The following is a 20,197-nucleotide window of genomic DNA, read 5'->3' on the forward strand; positions in this document are numbered from 1 at the left end:
ACTACCTGCTTTCTGTGTCCAGATTCCAGAGGGCATGAAAATATAGAAACACACACACTTGAAATAATTCCAGTGTACATGTTGTTTTGGATACTACAATTCATCTTTAAAATCGTTGTGTTTTCAAAGATGTTTCCAGATTGCCTTACCTTCAGGGTCTATATCTATGAGTGTACAATCATCAGTGTATGTTGATATGGGACATCTGAATACACCACCGCCTTGTTTAACGTCCACTTGATTTGTCTGCAATTTTGGAGCACCAACAAGTAAGCTGTAAGAAAAGAAGAAACATTGGTGAGGGATGGAGAAAGCAAAGCTTCACAGTGAAAATCAGAAGGTAATATATTGATGCTGTATTTTTACAGATGTCTGCCACTGAAGGTGTGCACCACTGTGATAAATGGTAAGGTAAACTTTATCGTTGTACACACTGCTGATGTATCATTATACCAATATAAGAAGGGGTCCGGGCAAAATGAATGGGGACGTACCCTGGTAAAATTAACCACCTTCCTGTCCTTACAAAAGTAGCATATGGAGGTACACTGAGCTCCAGTAATAATACACGTTGAAAGCAAGAATTTCATAAATAACTTGGATTAATGCTAATTTTTTATTACATTTGATATCAGCACTACGGGTGAGAGAGAAGAAAGAAGTAATATTTATTGTAAGTCTCTGTTGGCTGTAGAGAACTTGATTTTATCCCAATTAATTTCCCTAAACCATTTAAAGATTACATGGATCACAATATTTTATCTACGTTCTCATAAATGAATGTTTTGCAAACAGAAAACAAATCCTAACATTTGCAAATGACAGTTTAATTGCTTCATACTGGTAAGAGTACATGTGTATGGCCAACAAGCGTTACCTGCTATAAAGAAATGCATACAACACTTTTTAAATGAATAAAATATCAAATGATTGGCAGAATGGTATTCCTTCATACATCTACATATTTATCATAATATAAAATGTATCACATGCGATTTAGGGCCATCATGCAATGCTTATGTACTGTAGCATAGAAACACACATCAATGCTGTGAAACCACACTCCTAATTTGAGTGACTGCTGTCTGCATGTGGTTTCCTAAGTCAAGGCTGGCATTTTTGTACTGGTACAGTACTAGTCACTTTATCAGTTGACTAAAAACTGACTTCTTGACTTTCCAAGTCACAGAAGGTCCTGAGGTTTTGAGATGATAACTTCACTGCAAATGAATTCAGCAAACACACCTGATGTCCCATTGTATGTGCCCAAGGGTGACGAGTAATTCCAAACGTCTGTTGTTATAAATTTAATACTAGAAATGTCTAGACAGGCTAGACTCACTGGCATACTGTACTTCTTTACTTTCAGGAAATATAACTTTTAACATCAATTCTGAAAAAATATCCAATGAAAGCCACCATATTTCAAAGTAACTTTACGCACTTGCTTTAGAAAATATTGACTTCAAGGCAGACTTAGGATTATGACAGTCAAATAAATTTTTCATGATGTACACGCATTTTCTTCAAAGCCAGTCTCTGGGGCATGAGAAGCTCTGTAATTACAGCAAATTGAATGCAGCAGCATTAAAACAGAACTAACCTTGTGTCAGGTTTTATTAGAATGGTGTTACTGTTGTGACATTGCACAACAAAATGAATAGAAAGAGCACCTCACAAGGGTTTGGAATGCCTTTGATGCTGTCATTCATGATAAATATGTCATACATATCAATTTTATGCCAGTTACAGAACATGACAGTTTATCCATAGACGTCCCTACAGGGGATTGTAAAATAACCAAGGTTGGGATAAAATGTGTATTGCTTCCATACAGAGGCTAGCTTAGGTAGTCAATTTACACTTACAACTTGGATGTTTGAAATAATGTGCATTAAAGTTTGCCAAAAGATCAGCAAATTTCCTCTGCCTCATGAATAATACCATCCGTGTAAAACTACACAATCATCAAATTTTGAATGTTTAAGATGTCTCATTACCACCATACACCATGATAGCAGACAAATCTTCCAGCATCAAATTAAATGATGACACTTCCCTCTATTATGAGGTTTTTAAAATGAACTGATATATTTTCTAGTGTGTCACTTTGATTGGAGACAACTAAGAAGAATACTAAAAATTCCATCTAATTTGGATAAGATGACGCTATTATGGGTAATTCTGGCACCTCATACTATTTATTGATTAGTGTTCTTTCCATTGAAATATCTATTCATATATAAATATATATTTATATATACATACAGATAGATAGATAGATAGTATAGATAAATATATACAGAGAGAGAGAGAGAGAGAGAGAGAGAGAGAGAGAGAGAAGAGAGAGAGAGAGAGAGAGAGAGAGAGAAAGAGAGAGAGAGAGAGAGAGGGGGAGAGGTGGGGAGCATCTCGGAAGATACATGATGTATACATCTACAACTTTTGAACTTTGATCTACGATATCCTTTTTGTGATTCATGGTTGGCAATATCCTGATACTTGCATTGCCATGTACATTGTACCAGTGCAAGGTTATTAGAGTAATGTCATAGATATACCTTTCATACATTCACCATGGTACACTACCCTTATAAGTTATAACTCTAACTACTGTATATGATAACAGGTACATGTAATGACTGTATATGTGCCAACTATTTACAAAAAATACTCTAACCCAGTGCTGAAATCTCATTTGTTTCCAAAGCCTTGAGATGAACTCTACATGTTCATATAATTCAAATATGAAAACTTGATCATTGGTGATGATTGATAACATCCATTAACAACATTTAATACTTTGATTGTTCCACTTTACTCATGACATCTCTTGATTTATATCTGTGATATGTATTTGGCAATACTGAGCAATAATATTAGCTGATCACTCTATGAGTATGAGGGATAACACTGTGCTCTCATACATGTACAATATACACCCTATAATATCAGTGTATTGCAATGCCCACCCCTGTACATGCATCTGTAAAGCTGCATTGTTAGCACGGACTACCGGTATGACTAGTTTCTTTTGACTTCATGGTGACTTCATGGGGAAACAGTTTTCACCAAGTACACTGTACATTTAACCCTTTGAGTGTCAGTCAATTTTTGTTGCCTTTAAAAAATATATGACAGTGAAATTTTTAGAGATTTTTGCAAATTTTTTGATAACAAACTGTAGCCAATGAAATAAAATGACATTTGGTTCAAAATTATCAAACAAATTACAGAAAAATTCATAAAAATTGGTACAATGTTGCACTAAAATTTTGGTGGGAAAAATTACAGCACTCAAAGGGCTAACTCAGTAAAGTAGAGATACAGTACAGTATGTTCATTCATCAGCGGGTCAAACACCTGTGACTTGTGATTGACCAAATGTAATTGAATTCCAGGCATACATGGACATAGCAATCAATCCATAATGATGTGTGACAAATGCTGTGTTTAAAATTCCTCAGAAGTTTACGAGCTACATGACAGCAGTATAATTACATATACTGGCATCTGTGTACACATAACAAGGAAATCTATGTCATGAGAAAAGACCTTACTTATGAATGAAACTCACAGCAAGACATTATTTGTCAACTCAGAGGTGAATATTATCCAGGTGACAATGTCAATACTTGGAATTTAAATATAACAACAATAAAATATCAAAATCACCAAAAGCATCGATGTAAATTGCTAAAATTACTGTTCAAAATTAATTACCCATAATTCAGAACGTTTCAATTAGCTTTATAACTCCTGCTTTCAAAACATCTATCATTAATCTATAATCAGCTGACTATAGTCTACACAGTTGCTGTGCATGGTTTGTTTATATGTAGCCCAGCCCTACAAGAGAATTCCTTAAGAGATCATACCATGTCACCAGACACGTGCGATTGTACATGTAATGTCTGCAGTCTTTATAGTTGATGAATATTTATGAGTACAGCGTGGGCCTTGTAAAACATTCAAAAGGAACATGGATTAAAATGAAATCAAGCCAGCCTTGCCTGACATGGCATACAAAGAGAAAAGTCTGTACAATTTGTACAATTTACATCACTGTCAGTGTCACATCAATGATGTCTTCCTTGTAAAAACTGCAATTTTAATGTTCACAATATCAAGTCTTGTGGTAAGGCTATGTACTTCATTCTGTGGGGATGACCACAGGAGACAAAGGCTTCAAAAACTTAAAAGTGATAGTTAGTGTCAGTTACAGGGTCAAAATTAAATTTTATTATCCAACACTGCTTGCAAAGCTGGTATCTTCTATATTTGCTATACATTCAAATATAAATTATCAAAGAGAGGCAGTCGTTGGAACTGCTTTATGGTCGACAGATGCCCCTACGACCGATGTAAACACTGTATCTAGGGTATGTTGGTGATTGATGAAAGTTAAAACATGTATGTTGACAATGAATATCGTAAAATTTAAATGTTGCAGCTATGGTATGGTGACTTGATGCATCTAGATATCATGCATGAAATACATTGTTTGTAAACAAGAAAGTCGCACATGCACAGTTCCAACGACTGCCTCCCTTTAACTAAGTAACAGTGTTAGTCTCCCTGTGTCTTGCAATACATATACAGCACATGGATCTGGCTTTCATCTTCAATGACATCTAATTCATTATCTGATTCTAACAACAGTGAAATGAAATTTGTAATATTACACCAGATGGTAAATGCATGTCTGAATAATTCATTATGGAGAGTGAATGTTGTATTTTAGAATTAAATAGGCACTGTTTCATTATCGAATGGTGAAGATAATTCACTGTGAACAGGGTTTCTTATCTCACAATATTTGCTCTGCTAATTATACTTTGATAAGACAAAATCAGCAGAGCTTGATGAAGTGGAAATAACTGGGGCACAAGTTCTGCAGATGGCCAGATATTTGATACCCTACATGTATGTTGTCAGTGGAAATGGCCTAACAGATGTATGGCATAGGGCAGTTGAACCTGACAAGTACACATACACTGCAGAGTGAACAGTGCCAAAATCAAGGTCATTCACGAGGGTAACAGTTTTGTCTAAGCTGTGTGCAGCAATACAATAATAATTTTCAACATGATTTGTATAATTTCATGAACTTGTTTACATGAAAGTTATCAAGTGACTATACGGTAATTACATGCACAAACAATTGAACAGCATCACAATACAGTACAATGCAATACAATCTCTCTCTGTCTTCTAGTATAATGCAAACCTTTGTTTGATAAAATATAATCTTTGAAAATTGCATCAAGTTGCTACATAGTACAGAAAAGTTTCCTATAAAGTGGAGAAAATCAAAGATACTGAAAACCATGTACACTGTCGACAAAGTACAAGTGTGCATGTGAATACTGGATTGATGCCTCTAAGCATCAGTATTTGTTCACAATTCTAAAATATTCTAAAATTTTTCACATATCCTACATATCTTCAGTGCTGCATACCTGGACATACTAATGGCACTCAAACAGTAATACATGTACTCTACAAATAATTTTGCTCGTTCACAGACCGACAGTCTTTATCTATATTTACTGCAAACTCATAAATTCACAGACATTTTTAAGGTGAAAGAAATTACAGACACATACCTTATCATACAATACATGTAAACGGACCTCTATACATATTATCATTCACATATTTGAAATATAAATTATGATGTTAAGTGTAATGGTAGATGTAAGGTATTCATAGGTTATCAAAACAGTCACGTTTATATCTGACATGCTGGTATCATCGTATACTGCTACATCTATCCTAACTTTTTCTGTTACAGGGATTTCACAGAACATCTCAGTCTAACTCTAAATGTATATTCCATATATTGGAAGATCAATTGTTGTAACATTACTTTTTCACATTATTCTGTCACAATCTGAAGTTATAGAAATATCAGTATTCAACTCTTTATTCAAAATATCTTATTTGGTTTGATATCAATTTCAACTTGAATTTGAATAGCAGTGACCACACCCAGTCTGAACATTCAGTTACAATCCATGAACATTTACTACTCAATCTGCAACATAATTTGTGCATGTAATGTTTGAAAATCAACTTTTCAGAATTTAGATTCTCCATGCGCAATTTACTCTCTAATGAAATGACATCTTCTGGCGCCTTGTGCTTATCATTTTATAGATATAAAGAGTATTTACATGTAAAATGGTACACAAGTATGATTGGTCTCCTCACTACTACTGTTTTCATTAGATAACCATCATCAGTCGGTATTCAAGTAAACCATGTACACTTATGGCTACATGTACATATTAGGACAGAACAGTTTCTCAATACTGAAATTGAGATGTTTACAACGTCAATGCATCTTCATGCATGATATCAACACACACCCTGGGATGTACAATACCATTTGAAACTGTCTTTGTTACGGTGCTACTGGACACAGCTTGGACATGTGATTTTATAACTGAAGCTCAAAGTGTCAATATTTTTCTTGCCACCATAAAGCTGATCATAGTATGGGTACAGGCCTGATTTATCATGGAGTCTCACACACCAGAGTTCCCATTTGGCTAGCCAATTACCTAAAATAATTTATTATGAAATGCTGGTTATTGGAACACATGTTAAAGCAGCCTGGGCTCTATCACACTATACCAGTACTTCACAGAGCACAGTTTTTATGCTGGCTAGACCAACGTGATGATGGATGGATGGGGTCATCTCAGGTCACTAGAGGGGTGGGCTGGTCAGTATTGGGATCAAAAAGTTCAACAGGGTAATGAACATATATGGTCAGCATATAAATAGATGACCTAAAATGCTAACTGTAGTATTTTGAAGTCTTATTTTATAAAAAGACATGAAGTCATTTTACGTATATTAAGAATATTAGAGAACAATGTGAAATACATTTAACTCAAAGAGATCAAGTTTCTGATAAAATCTATCCACTGTCGTCTCTTTTGATATCAAAATAATATCTCTTTTTGCAATAGCTAGCAATTGTTCAGCAAAATCTTGAAAACACTTAAGTAACACTTTTTGAAATCAGTCATGAGGGCGCCGTAACCAAGGTTGTCAATGGCAACCTATCCCTTAATTTGGGATGGTACCAGACTGTACAATAAGTCTGTATTCTTGATTTCAATGAACATCCCAATGATAGGTCTGAGCCTTTTCCTTTTGAAACAGTCTCATCTTTTAAGAAAATTATTTAAAATGGCTGTAGAGCTGTAGAAGAATCTATGCCGATGTTTTTGTGGCAGTCAATATAATCCATTTTCAGTTTTCTTCCTGGAAAATTTGATAGATGGATTGACTTCTGTTTCATACTTCTTGTTTTACATGGACCCACATATACACAGGGTTTTACGATAGTTTAAAAATCATCCACACAATCCCTACCATCTGTTGTGAGGGCAAAGAGTAATAAACCCCTGAAAGGCAACAGATGAACTCAACTCTTTGTGTGCAGTGTGCATACCAATATATGCACAAATCTGCAATTGATGAAAAAAACTTTGTCTGGCCAGCAGCGTGTCACATCTTTTGAATTGAAGGAATTAATAGTATAAGCTCAACCTGTCCTTTCACCCATATTGCGCATATACATATACACCATGGCTTGCACAAACTAAATGGAATTCAAATTCACAGAAAGCAGGAAATTTACATGTTGCTAGGATGGAAAAGCATAGCATGGTATCGTCTATATCCAGACTCAGATCTACATGGCTTTGTTTGCTTTGAGGACACTGCATGTACAGATACTGACATGGGAGATACAAGAGACAGGAAACGTGTATGAAATACAAGAAGTCAAAGTCACTTCCCTGTCTGTCTGTCTGTGTCTGTCTGTCTATCCAACAAGTCCCTCGGATGTTCATGACCAAAGTATTACAGTTGTTGTTGTTAATCAAACTAACTCACTATCATTCCTTTCTTTCTAGTAACCTTTCTGAGTGGTAATTTGTTTATCTGAAAACCAAGCTATCGTACTGCGTGTTTAAGAGTGTCTTGCTAGGACTGTCATATGATCATGTTGACTGGCATTCATATAAACAAACACCATCAGGGAGTTGAAACTGGTCTCAACTGAAAACTGGCAAACATCTGCATACGCTTACAAGATTTCGATTTTATGACTTCGGCACTTGTGTCTACTGCATTTTTCTCTGACAAACCGGTCTATTATAAGCAAGTTACAATGCAATTGTTTATAAATATTGTACATCTACATTTACTGTAGGCATACTGAAACTTATATTCTGTCATTTGGCAACAAACTACCACGTATAAAAGACTATCTCAATCTGCTGTTTTATTAAGGTATTACCAGGACGGAAACACTCATTATTTGCACCATAATGTTCAGGTTTTTGCCATCTGTTTTTGATTCAAGAATAAAATACATGTATAAAGGCAGTTAGAGGAGTCTGTCTCATGAGAGGTAACACGACACCTAGCATTGTCTTTGTGGAAATCAAGTATCTTAGAATACTGATACATTATCAACTTCACACAGGGTTGGCAGTTCCTGTACTAATTGAGGTCACCCACTGTTTGTCCAAACATGGCCATGACCTCAAAAAGAAATGCTAGACATTTTTATCACCCTAACAATTCCGTGATATATGGCAACTTATTTTAAGGCACTGACAATAATTCTTCCCGGAAAATGCACCCACATCACAAATCACTATTTACAACATACACATAATCGCTTGGATATCATCCAAGATTTTCATTTCAATATATCTGAATCAGGAAGAAAGTTGTGTCTGCTTAACCAAACAGGCGTAGAATGAGTTGAAGTACACAAAGTCCAATATGTTTGAAGCTTAGTACACTAGGGTACGTGAAATGCCATTGATGTCGTGTGATACATGGAATGGCTCCAGCCTGGCTAGAGCTGTTGTCTGCCCTAGATTTGGGCTCCAAATACCTATGCACATGTACATCTATTTCCTGAATGGCTGTTTCAAAGTGACAGACACACTCAAGTGGCTGATGTGATGAGCTTACATATCATTCACATTGGCTCTGCACCTGTTGGTAGTCTGCTGTTATCTCTGTGAGCTACAATGGTGAATTATCACCATTATTAGTAAAGTACTGAACACATCAAACATCAGAATATATTTACAGTTTGCTTAAAATGCACTCAAGCTTGGTATTAGGGACATGACATAGTGCTACCGTTTTCTAGGATTTTATGGGAATCATTTAAAAATGACAATTTTTCGTCAACACAGGCCTAGCCTTTGAGGTTTTTATCAATAAAGATGAACATGTACATGTACAAGTAGTTTTATAACTCAGAGTGAATTTGTAAAATGTGTCACATCAGCAAAACGAACCCCTGTTGTGCCTGCAGGGTATGCACTATATGGCCGTACCACACAGAATAAACAATAAGGGAGGGTTGCATTGAGGTTGAAGGGTCAACAGCTCCAAGCTAAGAAAACTTTTCAGAACGTTACTGAAGACATATTGTGTTGAGAATGTCCCACCATCAGTGATGGCTACTGCAAACAGATGTATGCATATGATTATTGCTTACTTCCTAAGTATTTCATTAGTATGTGATTAATAAAAGCTGTGATAATGGCATCCCTGTTTAAACAGATCATCAACTTTATCCCTGTCAACAGCCTGTTTATCTCTGTCAGGTTCTGCAACTGATATCCCCCCTGTATTCTTCATTTGTACTTCTTCCAAAAATCTTCTACAGTTGAGAAAGCACAGTTACATGTAAATATATGCACATACTGATGTAGATGCTAATAGATAATTCACAAGATTATTATCACCACACAGTATCAGTTATTTTAAATACCAGTAAATGTAATTACCAGGAACTATATATGGTTTCCAAAACAAGTGACATTTATGTAAAATGAGGTCATTTTGTGTCAACTACTTTCATAACATTACTAGGATAATTAGTCATTTAATTACATACCAGGACACTGTATAACAAGGCTATTCCTCATATTTTAAGATTTGTAATATCACTTTGAAAACTGGGAGTAAATAACATTCTACATACAATAGGTTGTTAATGTGTAAATAATGTCAGAGTAATTCATGGAAAATTCCAGGCATATTTTCCTGTATTTGCAAATTGACTATACATTGCTGTCATCAATTTTGGTAAGCAGAGTTGAACACTGAGAGAGTTACAATATAAATTCAGTGTAGCACTCACAGATTTGGAGTGTTAGAATTATTTCACTGAGGCAGAGTGAAACTCTCGTTAACTCAGTAGATATCAGTCAGTCTGCAAGTACAAAGAGAATACTGTCCAACTCTACCAGCAAGGAATTCATTGTTAGCTGGGAAAATGATTCCATGTTGAAATTGTTCAACCTGTGAAAAATATACCACATGCTACATCATAGGTTTAACTTTTCTCATATGTTAATTCAGACTTTCAATGAACTAAAGTTTTAAAACATACAATTGGCTTGAAATTTGCTGTAAATTTGATGAAAATTAAGGAAAGTTCATACCACTGCTAGGTACTTGCCGTTAACATTAGCCGTTGGTTCAATCTAGTGAAGTGAATGCTATCCCTACCGGTATGTCTGATTTTAATCAGCTTAAAAAACATGCAAAAAAATTCTTACTCTCACTTTCAAAAAACTAAAAGTCATGTGGCTACTGCAGACACTAGATAGTGCATCACTTGATCACTAGATAGTGCATCACTTGAACACTAGACAGTGCATCACTTGATCACTAGATAGTGCATCACTTGACAATGTCACCTGCATCTTCCTGAGCACTCATTTCTAATTACTATCCATGTCACTAGCTACATATTTATGTGTGCATTATTTCTTATGAAAGGTACTTAATGCCTATTTGCATTTCCTATGATTTATAATATGAGCCTGACCCTTTTACTTTGAAAACTGAAAGTGTACTTCCTAAGTTGATAGCTTAGATATGTCATCATCACTCTAAATCTACCAGGGTTGGCTAATTGTTTGCAGAATGACATCTAATGAGTTTCAGAAATTAAAATTTGCAAATTTTGTCAAGCTCTGTTTTTGTTTATTTTGATTTGACTTTGCAAATTTCTGAGTGTGGAACTCTAGAGGCAGACATTAAATCTGAAATGCTGTACTGTTGAGAATTATTTTGTTTTTACTGTTAATTTGTTGATGATTCAGCAGTCAGTACTTTTGGCTTGTTTTCTCCGTACCCTAATGTGAACATTATCTTTTACATGGTGCAATCTTGCCAGGATGACAGCCAGAATAAGAATGTACCTATGTATCTATCACACTGGGAATTGGTCAGCAATCAGTCTGGAAGTTTACTCTGACAAATGTACTTCCTGACATTGTAAAATCCAAGGAATGGAGAGAAGCAGGTGATATCTCCACTGTAAGGCAGGTCAATCATGCATGTATGTGTCATTGAAATACTTGGCTGAACAATTGTAAACTTACACCCTCAGGCTTTTCACCACCAGAGATTTTTAATCAAGGTTTAATCAGAGGCATGGCACCTGTAATACTATTTTGAACAAGGAGCTTAAATTCAAATGATGAAAACAGAGCTACTTGATTGCCCTTGTGTTCATTTCTAAACTCTATCCATTGATATTGTAGATACAAGATTTAGTATTTCCTGAGTGAAATCATTTGAACTGAAACCATGACTTGATATCTTTGTGGCTCTTAGCATGTTGTATAGAATATCATACAGTCTAGACTCCATGTCCTGTCCTTGCTATCCCAGTATGTGAATGGTGTTTAGGATTTTCATTGGTATGATATGTTGAATGATCAGTGGGTTGGCATCACTGCATAAAGCCAATGGAGTTCATTAGACATGCAGACTTTCATTCATTTTTTTCCTTGCATGAGTGAGGGGAGATCAAATTGACATCTTCTGAAAAATTCACCTTTGCTGTTTGCTGCTGCTGATGTACATGTATACACTGGTGCATGTCTGTTGCAGCCTGTGCAACACACTCAGAATACAGATGTCTAGGTTTATGGCACAGTTAACATGTACTACCCCTTTTTTGTATAAATGATCCTGCAGTACAGTTCACTGAAGATCAAATAATCAAACCAGTGACGTGGATCCACACTGAAAACTTCCCTTGATGTGATCACTTGAATTGAAAACCATTTCTGTTTTATCTGCTCAAGACTCCACACTAAATCCTAAATTTGAAAGTCAATCATTGTTACCATCATTGAAAATCCACCAACCAAGCTGTAGCATATTCATTAGTATCATGGCAAGAGCAGAGTGCCAGACACCCTTGATACCACAAAACATGAAAGGTTAATGATTAAACTCTTCAAAATATTTTCCCTAGGCACTTACACCAAAGATTTTGTGAATGCTGAGGAGAAACATAGTCATACAAAAGGTATACTAGTTTGACATAGTTTTGCCGGCCTACTGCATTCTTATATGGAATAATCATTGTGGGACTGAAATATTCCAGCTGTTTCTCTTTGCTGGAATGTGTGTCTCAGGGTAATTGAACTGTGGTGTTCTGTGTCATAACTCCTATTTAAAGGCTACAGTGTTGTAAACTGGTAACTCAGCATGAATCTTTTGCCACTCCTTGAAAAGACAAAATACATCATGAGGTCAATGGATCGGTAAAACCAGCTGAAATAAATAAAACTGGTCTGTTGTGATAATTTGTAAATCAAGCAATCAGGTATTGTGTTAAGAAGTCAATGAAATCAAGAAATCTTCAGAGATGAACTGAAATAGAAGCAATTCTAAAGAAGATATTTAATTAACTTGCCATAAATTCTGAACAGAATTGCAAGCATAATATCTATTGCCTAATGTGTTTATAATTTGGGAACTATTTTGATTACTGTCTACCAATTGAAAGATGGCCATTCATGAGTTAACACTACAGGGACTATACATGAAATGTTAGAATCAGAAAATTACTGCTCTCTGAAAAATGATTTTATTCATTCTCCCTACAGACCTAATTTCAACTTGTGCCGACAATGACATAAGGCTTTCGTGCATGAGTTGGATTGCTCACAACTATAATTAATACTTGTACACATTCAGGATCATATCATGGCTGCCTACAAATAAACAATCAATGGACGTTCTTTGGATTGTTGTTTTGATGGTTTTCATTTTTCAATAAGCCGAGATTTTTGCTCACTTTTGTCAACTCCAAAAAAGAGGCTACAGTTCACTAATTAAACTGTACCATAGTGAACTGAGTTGAAAGCATACTCAATGAGAATAAGTTCTATCTTTGATCACATAGAAATCACAAACAGGGTTGATTGCAACAGCTGTGAGCAGTGTGCTTTTGTTCTAAGTCATTTGATAATACTCTCCAGGAATATCTTCTTGGCTGGAGCATAAATATCTGAACACTGTGACAAGATAATGGCTTTGAGATTTCTTTACAGACATGGTGAGTCATCTTCTAACTTCCAGAGTGTTGAAAGCATGTGGCAGGGATGACAGTTGAAGTTAATGCACTTGTTATCTCCATCACTACCTTGAACTATCTGAGTCTGGCAGTAGTAAGTGTCTAATACGACACTGACATTGCCAAATAATTTAATCATGCATGTGGTAATAGGACACCGGCCTGCATGATTTTGCCAGCTTAGAATATGGAAGGAAAGGGGCCAAGGTTGACATAAACATTGATTTGATCAATTAGTTTCAGCTAAGGTACAGATTTTGACCTTCGTATTTCCCTAAAGGCAATCAGCATTTTCCATTTCACGTTTTTCATCTGGAAGTACTGCAGCAAGAGTACAACGACACCACATCAACCCACTCCACCCCTTCATGGTGGATAAACCTCAATAACGAGGTCAATGATCTCACCACCACAAGTTTGAATTTGTCTGGAATTGTCCACATCCATTAGCACCCACAGAGACCCATTAAATGGTGGAATAGCCATACACCTTATCATCTTAGATTAGAGTCTGCTTGCCTTACAGAAGAACCCAGAGAACCCCTCAGTAGAAATTGCATGTACACAGCTGACTAGAACAATTTTTATGTCTGATCAATAGGCACCAGAACTCTGGATGTCAGCTTATTCATTCAATACCCTGGTTAATGGTTCCCATGAGAAAGACACAACAGCATTCCTACACATGTACATGTACATACCTACTGAATAGAAACTGACGACAGAACTGAGAGTAAAATTATCTCACTCAAACTTGACTTCCTCATTTTTTATATTTTTATAACCGTTATCATCAGATGTATTTGGAGATTGCTTGTCTGGTGATTGAAACCATCAAGTGTTCTATTTCTTGTTGCTAATGCTATTTCCACTTTCAATAAGTCTTCTTGTAAGGGCATGAGCCCTGAAAACGAACACCTTCTAGAAATTTATTGCCATGACGAATTGATTTACTGTAGTATTACTGGGAAAAAATTGGGAGAAATGTGACCCAGACATAACCTATACTTTTTAAATCTGGTTATCAGTACAACCAACCAAGATGTGAGATTTTGTCATACCATAATGTCTCATGGGAAACCAAATTTGGCATTTTATATGAAACTGCTAACGAGAAATTTTAAGAGCTGACTTTAAAGAAGTGAATTCAGACATTTCTATTTCATTGATTCGTTGATTCATGCATTTTTAACCAAGTTGTCATATTCCATAGTGGTCACAGCCTTGATCTGTATGCTGCTCACAGGCTGACAGAATAAATAAAGACGTCCAACTGTAATATCATGTAACTGTATAATGTGTATGTATGAGTCACCACAGCAGATATTCATTCACTGCAAGACTCTGTCGGACAGCTGCAAGAGTTCTCACATTCAGTGTTGTGAATGCCGTGATGAAATCTAAACACACTTGACACTGCAAACACTATGAGCCTATATGTATCCAGGTCCAGGTATAAAACAGAAAAATTCTCATTTGGAATGACCAATTAGACGGTGTTGACGTGAGTGCAAGTATCACACCTCTCACGTCTCCATGCCGATAACAAGATTGCCACTGAAAATCAGCTCATACCCCATGGCAAAATGGTAACTTAGTATGCCTGCTCTGCAAAGCTTCAACAATCTCAAATTGCTTAATTTATAGGTCAGTGATCTTGAAATTGTCCTCCTCAGACTTGGATTGCTTTTTGTGGGAACAGAATACTGTATCAATTAAACTGTCTTCATATTTTATTTCCGTTGAAAATCAGACATAGAAGTGAGTAAACCATGGTACACAGATGGCAAATCCTTACCATGATCTGCTGTGTAGAGATGACTATTCATTGTTGACGCATAATAGTAATACAGTTAGCATTGCTCTGTGTGGTATTTTGTACTGATAAGGTATAGAAATCTATAGATACATGTCAAAGTATATCTGTTTATAAATCCATTAAAAGTTACCTAATGAAAAGGAATTTGAAATTCATTTATCATATTACCCATGAACAAAATCATCATGTCAAGACATGTGGATAAATATAACATACATGTAATCTGTCTCATTAACAGCTGCTGGGACTTCCATTTTGAGGTTGAGACTAAACAACAAGACACAATATAAATTTGCTTACAGAATTATTGTTCCCACCAGGTTTTCAATTTAAATTGTCAACAACATTAAAACTGTTTATTTTGGTTAGAATTAACATTCTTGGGATGCTAATTTGCAAACAACTGTCAATAGACATGTAATTAGTCAGATTGTGATCACAGTAAACATTGGAAATTTGTAAAATCATAATTGGCAATGAGTGTTCTTTGTATTCACCTCTTCAGACTTGATTCAAGCAAACAAAAGTAGCTAATGACTAATTCATGAAGAGAAATGGTTCATTATCTAACAAAACATCACTTTATGGTTTAATTAGACTACAACTGTATAACCTGTATTTTTTCAAGACAGTATCACATAACAAAGTCATTGTTGTTTCACAAACATTTATCCTGTCAGTGTCAATCTGTTCTTACATAAAATATATGCAATTGCATGTACCTGGCCTGATATAATTATGCTTATTTTAACATATCTGAGAAAGCACCTTCCTGCATATCTGTACTGCAGGAGAAAACAGATTTATCTACTCTCTATGGTCTGGTGAAACTGTTATGTTTCAAGCAAATGTGTTTTGTACACATACTTATTTTAACGTATCTGAGAAAGCACCTTCCTGCATATCTGTACTGCAGGAGAAAACAGATTCATCTACTCTCTATGGTCTAGTGAAACTGTTATGTTTCAAGCAAATGTGTTTTGTACACATACTTATTTTAACGTATCTGAGAAAGCACCTTCCTGCATATCTGTACTGCAGGAGAAAACAGATTTATCTACTCTCTATGGTCTGGTGAAACTGTTATGTTTCAAGCAAATGTGTTTTGTACACATACACCAGTAGAGTTACATGTATGATCTTATTATTTTTCCATTATGAAATAAACTTATCATGATAAAGACATTTTTGAGAAGATACCACACCACAATTATCCCTGTTTCAATACTCATGGTTACATTACTTCAAATATGAATGAATTGGAAGTATAGTGAATGACAGTGCCTCCATTCAATCGGATGGAAGGACTGTGGAGGAACCAAACATACCACATCAAACAAACAAAACAAACAAACAAAGACGCTCTCATGTAGGGTACACAGTACATGAAGAGGGGTTCACACCCATACACGTTAATGATAAAAACAGTGCTTTTCCATAGATATTTTAAGTAAATCATGTCATTGAAATTTTGGACAGTGTTAAAACAGAACACAGACACTGTCATTATGAGATTGTTCGTGAAAAATGTCATGAGATCTTTTGGATGGACAGAATTTATTCTTTCAAGAAACTAATTTGTGCAGATGTACATCTACTACATTCATAGAAATGTTCCATATTTGTTTGGCAAATTTTTTTCAATTTGCAATTTACTTATTCTATTAGCATAATGGTTAAACGAATTAGAAAATTAATATCCATGATTGAATTTGTGAAAATTTATCACAATTTACTAACAATGACAGAGTGTTTGAAAGATTGGAATGTGGAATACTTATCAACCTAATGAAAGATGGTTTATGCAAAGAATGTGTTTGACCATGGAGCAATCTGAATGAAAAATTGGCCTGAGGTGTTAACCAGTCCTTTAAAGGAAAGCATGATGTCACTGTGTGATCTATGGAACATTATGAGCACATTTATCATACCTGTATATGAATAGCAATGTAACAGAGTGGGAAGGGCTGTCTCACATTGTACATGTATATGTACATATACATGTAGATGTATCATATGGCAAAGTAATTATTGGACATTAAAGAAAAGATGCAAGACATCAGGGTTTATAAAGATTTATTAACAAACATATATTTGCATCACTCAGATGACCTGAGGACAGCAAGCTGATTTTAATCTGTATACACTCAACTGTCAAAACTGATGGACTGTCCAAACAGATTATTATCTTATCATTGCCGGCAAATAAAACTAAATCTTGTAAAATTGGATTATACAGTTTAATGAATGAAAGGGGGGAATGCTGGTTGACCTGAAGACCAGATTGCTTGATGTTTGTTACATGCATACAAACATGCTCCATTGAGACTACATGTAATATGTACCTATGTAAGGTGAGGTGAAGATGAGCTGAGATCAGCAATTGCATTGATGATATACTGGTTAGTGGGATACAACACAACTATAAATCAGTACTTTGATGCAAAACAGTGGGGGAATACAAACAGGACTCTGGCTAATTTATCAGTCAGTATGCATGACTTATTGTCCGTGGTCACTGGACCGTGAAGGTAAAATAGAGGTGCTATGAATCGACACATCAATGCAAAGACCTAAATGGGTTGGAAGTCATTCTCTCTTGTCACAACAAACACTACATAACAGCCACCACTGCTGGGGACTAAGTGTGAAATCACCATGTCACTTGGGCAATCCAACAAGAAACATCCAGTACCTGCCAACGGGCAACTCATTTTCGCAACTGTATATTTGACATTCATGCTAGCTAAAGCATTCATTCATATACATGTAGACCCCACCACAATTTCAATCACTGGTGTTGGTGGATTCTGTAAACAATTTTCAATTCATTCTGACCAAAGCACTCTGTAGCTTGCTATTGTATATGCTCATTACCCTTTCACTTATTTGCATCTTGCCTACAGTTAGAATATAATTTGCTCTGTGTGTATATAAATGACATCACTACACCAAACCAGAGGATTTTAATATTCATTTCCAAAATGAAACTTTTGACCAGATGTAGTTCACTGCTCCTGATTAGAGATAAACATTAATTAATTTTTCAGTTCTTAGCATGGCATCCATAATTCAAATATTTCTTCCATCATATCAGTACATGTACATGCTGTAACTTCAAAGACACACTTCTACAACTCAGCAAACAGATAGTGATACTAGATAGATATGCATAGTATCCTAGTGTTGTTCAAAAGAGTAATTGATGAATTGCATAATACAGAATCTGATTATGTGGGGCAAGTCAGCAGAGAGAATTGAAAGAAGTCTGATAATTACAGAATATCTATCGGTAAACTAGTTGAAAGCATACAGATTGTCAGAACATGGAATATCTAGGTCTGTACCTAAACATACACAGTTGTGTCTCTGCCTTTAAACCCCAGGGTGACTGTGGGCAAGAGGAAAACTTGGAAAGAGATTTGTCAAACATTACAACAGGAACCTGTTACCTTGAGAGTAAGGCTGTTTTGCCATGCAAACCAAACACAAAGATTACAAAGAATTCAATGAATATGTACTTTGGTTTTTATATCCAGTCTATCAGAAAGCAGTACAATGTCGCAGATATTGAATTATTTGTCCATATATTCAAGCCAAGGCCGGTTACTAGAAATAATGCTTACTTTTAATCTGTAAAAAGGTCATCCTAATCCCAATATGCCACACAGAGTTGTCCTTGAATAGTAATCTGCTATTGTGTTCTGAGAGTTGCTTTCAAGAAAGCCAGCACATCATTGACTACTTTAGAAAGCCCACACATCATTGTAACTACTATGCTTACGTGACAGGGCAACTTTCTATGCATTGTTATACCAGGAAGTGTACCTGGCCTGGATGTATTGTGTATTCAGTATGTATAGTGTACATGCACATACTGTCTACTGAGTCTCTTTTGAGTTTGACAAACCACTTTCACTGCTACAATGGAGCAGTTCCTGTCACAGCTAGGATTCCCAGTTTGCATCCACCTTGACCTTGCTTTTGACCTTTGCATTGGGAAATGAGTATCTCATTTCTCAGTTCATTGTCACTCACGCATTGATAATGAGAAGACATCAGCCAAAACCACACAGACCAGACCTGGAGTATTACTGTAAACTGTAACTGCATGTACTGGAGAAAGATTAGTCACATACTAGGGGGTTCCTAAGTCAGGTACTAACACGGAACATAGACTTGGTTTTAATTCACAGAAGGAAATAAATTGCAAAACTTAATTTAATAAAATGAGATAAATTGTATTTTTTAAATATTTTTCATACATAGGATGATAGTATATAATATATTCCTCCTTTATGAAAGATAGAATTGAGATTCAATATACAGTACACATTCACAGAATATTGAGAATATTATCAGCGATGCAATTCCAGACAAAGGAAACTGCAATTTTTAAATGTAGGATTGAAAAGACACAGAAATTTCTTTGTATCCTTCAATTGGAAAAAAAGTCCAGTAATTTTCTTCCTCTGATTTTAAATGTTCGAATTCAAATGTATCTCTATAATACATTGCCATTTTTGCTTTTAGCAATAAGGCCATCTGTCTTTTCATTTTCCCCCTTATATTTCATTTATGGTTGTATGATTGGATCATATTATTTGCCATGGCATTGAGATTGCAATCAGTAGAAAGATTTAATTTCAAATCTAAATATTGAATCTGTGTGTCCTCTTCAAGAGTGTCAAAGGTCACACTTGGAGATTGGGATCTCACTGATTGTGATGAGTCACTACATGAATGCTTCTTCCGATGTTCAACACGTCATGATTTTCATTTCCAATTTCAACTTTCATTACCATCACACAGAGACAGAAATAAATGCAATTAAAACCGAAAACCTCACTTTTTAGGAACACTGCCTATTGCATATTTACTCTCAAGTTTTGGTAAAATCCACGTTTTAATTGAATTGATCTCCCTACACGCCAAAA

General features: G+C 35.5%; 1 protein-coding gene across 1 annotated transcript in view; it reads right to left on the reverse strand.

Annotated features, from left to right (window-relative positions):
- LOC139139827 (integrin alpha-6-like) overlaps window positions 1-20,197 on the reverse strand; it is a 59,088-nt gene that overhangs the window by 27,788 nt on the left and 11,103 nt on the right. The window contains exon 2 of the mRNA XM_070708765.1: window positions 150-274. Within this exon, the coding sequence (XP_070564866.1) occupies window positions 150-274 (125 nt within the window). The remainder of the gene's footprint in view (window positions 1-149; window positions 275-20,197) is intronic.

The sequence above is a fragment of the Ptychodera flava genome, chromosome 9, assembly GCF_041260155.1.
Source record: "Ptychodera flava strain L36383 chromosome 9, AS_Pfla_20210202, whole genome shotgun sequence".
Classification (NCBI taxonomy): domain Eukaryota; kingdom Metazoa; phylum Hemichordata; class Enteropneusta; family Ptychoderidae; genus Ptychodera; species Ptychodera flava.